The sequence below is a fragment of the Haplochromis burtoni genome, unplaced genomic scaffold (genome assembly GCF_018398535.1).
Source record: "Haplochromis burtoni strain Fernald_Lab_line unplaced genomic scaffold, NCSU_Asbu1 Contig_323, whole genome shotgun sequence".
Classification (NCBI taxonomy): domain Eukaryota; kingdom Metazoa; phylum Chordata; class Actinopteri; order Cichliformes; family Cichlidae; genus Haplochromis; species Haplochromis burtoni.
Window position 1 is genome coordinate 352336 of NW_024582684.1, and position 6776 is coordinate 359111.

Sequence of the window (6776 nt, forward strand, 5' to 3'; positions counted from 1 at the left end):
TGTGTGTGTGTGTGTGTGTGTTTCTCCTTGCACAAAGGCCTGCTCATGTGCTCAATAGCTATTTAAGACAGAGAAGGGCAACGGGCTGATTCTTGGGGGGGACTTCAGTTCTGCAAACAGAGGAGCAGCATGTACAGTCAGAGGTAGGGGAACAAATGATACTGATTCCTTTTTCACCAAATGAACTGTAGAATCCAAAAAGTCATACAACTCGGCGGTATGACTGACTGCTTTAGCGCCTTTACAAATTAAAAGTGCATATTGGACTAATGCGCTACATCTTTGCAGATGAAGTGAAGTTTTGTCTCATATGATGTTACAGAGCAGATTTTCACAGAACCCAGCAGGTGATGCCGACTAGTTAAGTCGTGCATTCAAATATTTGTAATATGCTCAAACATGTGGAGCTATTCCCCCTTTTATATTGGTAACATTTCTTAGGTGCTGTTTTGTTGTTAAATAATTGCTCATAATAATTGCAAATTATTAGACACTCCTTCATTCATTTCTAATCAACAAACTTCAAAAGGCATGCAAATCTAACTGCAAAAAAAAAGGAAGAAAAAAGAAAAAAGGTTCAAGAAAATCATTGCCTGCTGTCTATTGTTGAAAGCATTTCTGAACTTGTAAGAGTTGAAAGCTAATGGCTTTGTGAATTATAAATAATGACTTGTGCTGCCTGCAGGGATGTGTAAGAACTGAAGTTTTGGAATAATGTTAAGACAATTGGCTTTAACAAGAGAACACGTACTGAGTAAGTTGTTCTAGAGCTTAATTTCAGTGGATGTGGCGTGTATGTGGGGATGTTTTTTTTTTAATCTTCATCTTGCTAAATGTGTTCTGGGACGGTCACTGGTCCTTCACAACCGTGAACAAGACAAGTCCTTTCAAAAAGGAGGCCTGTATAACAGCAATTCTCAACATGTAAAAGATTTCCACGCACTTTGTTCCAACCTTGTTCTCACATCTAAATTACTGCATGGCCCTAAAAAACTCCTTACTTCACCTCATTCTCTACTTTATCAGCTTGTGGAGTGTGGGTTTGGTGGGGACCTTGTGTGCCACGCTCACCTTGGCCCAGTTCCCGAGGGAGTGTGTCACTCCCGAGGGGCTGCAGAGCGGCCAGTGCTGCCCATCCCCTGCAGGGGTAGCAGGAGACGAGTGTGGCTCCAGCACAGGAAGAGGCCAGTGTGTGACCATTGAGGCTGACAGTCGGCGCCATGGACCTCAGTACCCTTACGCCGGGCGCGATGACAGAGAGAGGTGGCCGCTGAGATTCTTCAATCGCACTTGCCGGTGTAATGGGAATTTCACCGGCTACAACTGTGGGCGATGCAGACACGGGCTAACTGGACCAAACTGTGATCAGAGGATCTCTGTGGGTAAGAGAGCAGATGCCTTTTTACGACCTAAAAATTCACGACGACTTAAAATTTCTATCTTCTACCGTGTCCTTCAAGATTTCACAGGTCTACATCAGCCTGGGGAATGAAGGCAGCATTTATTGCTAGGAGCAGGAAAAAAGTGTTAATTTTTAATAGCACTTTCTTTTCTCTACTCTTCCTTCGTTTCCCCCACACTTTAACAACACTTCATTCTCTCTCTTCACCCCATTAACTTCTCCCCAGTAAGGAGAAACATCATGCAGATGAGCACAGCTGAGAAGCAGGCGTTTGTAAATGCTCTGGATCAAGCTAAGAGGACTGTCCACCCTGACCTCGTCATCTGTACAAGACGGTATATTGAAAAAATAACATGATAATCAAGCTGAATACAATTAGATGATTTTAATGGGTTGATTTTTACCTTGTAATTCTCTGGTCAACAGTGATTCTAAACACAGTATGTTTTGCCCAAGGACCTGCACGCTCAGACTGAGCTGAGTCGGTTGAAAGAAATATATGTGCAGTATCTGTGGCTGAGCCACATGCTGTGTTTTTGAAATTATTTGTAAAATCAGAGAATTTCTCATTTCAGCTTTCTTTAAAAGCTGTAGGAAGTTGAGCAAATGATCACTTTTGGCATGAGTAAAGGGAATTACAGTCGTCTGAATCTGTGAATAACCTCCTTCTAAATCAGCTGAGGACTGCAATTGGTTAATTTTTGAAGCCATTCTTGACTGCAGCTCAAAGAAAATCTCTTAACCTCTGGATCAGACAATTAAAATTCCCCTTGTTATTAATGGTCATGCTCAAGATTCTTAGTTACATGCCACATAATGCATTGCAGCTACAGAGAATAAAATATGTATTAATATCTATATATCCATTAGTGAGTTATTCACCAGTACCATCCCCAAGTTCTGAAGCCGTGTTTGAATGGATCAGTGAAAACAAAATTGTGAAAAACACTTTGTAGAGCTACTAAGATTACAAAGCTTTATGCAACAGCAGAGCATTTAACACATGCATAGTTCATCTAAGGCCACGCATTCTCTTACTTCAAATCAATCAGGGTGAATTTGGAGGATTCAGGCAGGGCAATGTGGAGGAAAAAATACAACGTGACATTCATCCTTTATCTTTAGGTACCAGGAGTTGTTTGGGCCTGATGGCAACACCCCACAGTTTGAGAACATCACCATTTATAATTACTTTGTTTGGAGTCACTACTACTCTGTCAGTAAGACGTACCTGGGGCCAGGCCAGACCAGCTTTGGAGGTGTAGACTTCTCCCACGAGGGCCCAGGTTTTGTCACCTGGCATCGTTTTCATCTGCTGCAACTGGAGAGAGACATGCAGGTGAGCAGAGAGAAGGCAGGGAGAAAGAGGGGTGGTAGTGGAAAAGAGGAGAGACAGCAAGCTTCTGGGCTGATAAAGAAATGGATGAGGAGGTTAGGATAGGAGGAGTGGTGATGGAAAAATAAAAGATCTGACACTGAGTGAAAAGCTAGCCGAAAGGAGAATGGGTTAATGCAAGGAGGAAATAAAAAAGGCAAAACAAAAGCAGGAATATATAGGATGGGGACAAAAAATAGGGCGCATAAAGGACAAAAAGAAAAAGGACCAACCTGCATATTTTTCTAATAAACAATTCAAGAAAGCAGTTTGTTTACAGACAGTCCTTCCCTGAACACCTGCCTCCTTCCCCTGTTCGATCTTCACAGGACATGCTGGGCAACCCCACCTTTGCCCTGCCCTACTGGAACTTCGCCATTGGAGGCAGCGAATGCGACATCTGCACAGATGACCTGCTGGGAGCCAGGAGCACATTTGATATGAGCTCCATCAGCCCCAACTCTGTGTTCTCACAGTGGAGGGTCATCTGCGAGAGTGTGGATGACTACGACACTCTGGGCACCATCTGCAACAGTAAAGACAGTCACGGAAACACACACTATACCTCGCCGTGCAGCCGAGCGCTGCTGACATACAGCATCGTCTCAGCTGCATCAGAAAAGAGGGCAAAGAGCTCATAAAGAGAGCATGTAGAACATAGGCTGCTATAAATAATAGCTCACAGCTGTTGTGCTAAATTCGATATTGCTCGCTATTACTTCAGTTTGTTTGAAACTGCTCTAGTTGTTAAACAACGCCTTCTCTGTTGCCGTGTGTAACTGGAGTACTACACACTGCATCTCTAAATACTGCGGTTTGAAAGATTTTTTTGTTTTTATTCAATCAGCCTAGTTTTTCAGTGTTAATTCCTGATTGGTCACAAGATTTAACCTAGAATAAGGGAATTCTTATTCAGTAATAAGATAACGCTGCGTAACCTAGACTTTAGGTGATCAGATTTGCAGGGATTGGCTCTCATTCCGTACTGGCACCAGATTACAAGCCTAATTCACTACCTTTCTTTCAGTGTTCAAATGCACCTAATTTATAAAGGATTTGGTTTTCATTCGGAATAGGCAATCATCTTTCCCCGTGGAGCCTCAACAACAAACTTATAAAAAGAGGTCATAAGAAAAAAAAGTGTTTGGTAACAGGTTGAACACGTGAGTGGCCAACATGTGAGTGATCTATCTTGTTATTCCCCCCAGAGAGTCATGACAGGCCTGGTATTTCCTGCGTCAACAAGCAACATCTCCTTAAATGGGTTAAGGGGGTTGCCTCATTTGTGCATGCGCTTGTTGAAGACAGGAATCTAACAGTCTACTGGTTCCTTTGATCTGAGGGAATAATCTTCAAACAGACAGACAACTCGGTTATGTAGCCTTCTGTTTATGTGCTTGTGTGTAGGAGAGAAAGCCTGAAAAAAGAGAAAGAGATCATACATGCAAGAGAGACAAAAAAAGAAAAAAAAAACTTCTGTTCAGTCACAAAGCTCCCACTCACTACTGTTGACTTTTATTGAATAATTAAAAAAGAAAACTGCCATCCTGTCATGTTTAAGGCTGATCAAACTAGTAGAGTCTCCCACACAGAGTTAGAAGGTGGTTAAATAATACATTTTCAATCAATCCATATCTGTAGGGACTTCTGGCTTGTGCCTGATCTTAGGTCTTAGTGTGCCAGTAATCAGAAGTTATCTTTATTATTTTAAACTAATTATATTTCACTCAACCTAGTTTTATTGAGTCCTTTCTTCATCTCCAAGGCACAGAGAGCAGTCCCATCAGGAGGAACCCAGCAGGCAACGTGGCGCGGCCCATGGTGCAGAGGCTGCCGGAGCCCAAAGATGTGCTGGACTGTCTGGAGATCAACACCTTTGATACCCCTCCTTACTACTCCACCTCCTCCGAGAGCTTCAGGAACACCATCGAAGGTGATCCACATTCAACATGACTCATAGGTTAGAGCCAAAGCAGTAGTTGAGATTTAGCATTCTCCCATCAACTCAATCCAAGGAAATATTCAGTTTCACTTGGGCTCAGCTCAGAAAATAAAGCTGCTGAATACTGTGTGAGTGTATAGATGAAACACAAAGCCAGAAAAACACTCACTCAATCCTCCACCCACATGCACATATGGTTAGCTCCAACACAACATTTGTTGTTCCTAATTTTGGTAAATCAGAGTCTTCATTAAACGTTTTCCTTTTTTCTCTCCTTTTTTGTTCCATAATTTCAAGGCTACAGCGCCCCCCAGGGGATGTACGACCCAGTGATCCGCAGTCTTCACAATCTGGCCCACCTCTTCCTCAACGGGACGGGTGGACAGACTCACCTGTCGCCCAATGATCCCATCTTTGTCTTGCTTCACACCTTTACCGATGCAGTCTTTGACGAGTGGCTCCGCAGGCATCAACCGGGTACACCTTTGCGAATATTCAAACAACAAAATTCACTTTGGAGAATGAATGGATGGATTGACATATTCTTCACTCTCTCAGGTGACACTGTTTACCCCGATGAGAACGCTCCCATTGGACACAACCGCAGGTTCAACATGGTTCCTTTCTGGCCGCCTGTCACCAATGCTGAGATGTTTGTGCCTGCCCCAGAAAACCTGGGATACTCATATGAGGTCCAGTGGCCGGGTGAGAAGCAGAGAACGTGTAAGCATGTGCAGATCCACAAAATCCAGGAATTGCTCATAACCGTCCGCTCTTTTCCCTCATAGCTCGTACCTTCACTCTCTCTGAGATCATCAGCGTAGCCGTTATTGCTGCAGTGCTGGTTGTGGTGGTGGTTGGTATCGTCATAGCCTGCGCCATGCGTTCTCACTCTTACAGCTCTGCCGAGGCCCTGGAGCCGCTGTTGGCAGAAACTTACCGACGCTACTCAGAGGAAGACCGCAGGCTGGACAAATCACAGTCCGTTGTCTAACATTTTTGATTATCTTGAGAGGACCCAACATTTACATACATAAATTTGCCTTGTTTTCCTTTTTTTAATTATTCCTCCATTTCTTCTAATAAAGGTGAACTGGTTTTGAGCCCATAATTGTGTGTCTGCATTTATGAATTGAAAGGCGGAGAGGGTCTGGCGGATCTTTTGTTGAGCACATCCAGTAGATTTTCAGACTGCAGCCAAGATTATAATAACTGCAAGAGCTGATATCCAGTGCTCAGATAAGTACACAGCAAGCATAGGAGCAGCTACTGGGACTGAACCTTCCAAAGCTACATGTCAGAGCTACACTATTTAGTGACTCCACCTCGCTGCCCATTTTCAGCTGACAAATATAAGTTTATCCGTGCAGATGAAATGATGTCTTTCTATAGGAATATGCTTCTATTCCTTTTCATTTTTTTTTTTACTTTTAACTCACTCTGTTTTTGTGTGAACAAGCAGTATTTTATGAAAACACCACAGGCCTTTTTTGCCGCAGGCATAAATTTGCTTGTCTCAAGCCTCAGGCCAACTGGCAAATCACACCACTTAGACGTAATGTTACTTCTCAAATCAAGCCGATGCAAATTTCCATGTGTTCAAAACAGCAGATGTACCGCCCTCAAGTGGATCTAAAGGATTACTGCGAAAGGAGGAAATCGGTTTTTTTTTTCTTCATTTACACTCGTATCCTAATTTTTTAAACTGCATGTAGGGAATATCAAAGACAAAACTTAATATGACTTTAAGCGCACCGTGGAATTTAAAATCTTCATGACACCATAAAACTGCTACACTGTCCACACCTATAAGCTATTAAAAAAAAAGCAGCGGTCCAGTACCCTCGAGTTATAAGACTAGTTTGCCCTTTTGGCGCAGATTTATTACTTTTAATTTTTATAACTGTGGCTTTTTTTTGTGTGTGATAGTTTTACATACATAATATCGTTTGCCTTGAATAAATAAATAATCCTGTCCTGTCTGTCACAAAAGGCGGCCACCTGTCACTGCATGCCTAATTACCACGAAGGCGCACAGTATGCACAATTTATGATCC

General features: G+C 42.7%; 1 protein-coding gene across 1 annotated transcript; it reads left to right on the forward strand.

The window, feature by feature from the left end:
- The first annotated feature begins 11 nt into the window (after window positions 1–11).
- Window positions 12–5825, forward strand: tyrp1b (tyrosinase-related protein 1b). The gene is made up of 9 exons (XM_005941863.3): window positions 12–143; window positions 1027–1382; window positions 1629–1737; window positions 2528–2741; window positions 3107–3311; window positions 4543–4710; window positions 5017–5196; window positions 5278–5424; window positions 5508–5825. Exons 1-9 carry the CDS (start codon window positions 130–132, stop codon window positions 5711–5713), a joined length of 1599 nt encoding a protein of 532 aa, XP_005941925.1. The 5' UTR covers window positions 12–129; the 3' UTR covers window positions 5714–5825.
- Window positions 5826–6776: the final 951 nt, after the last annotated feature.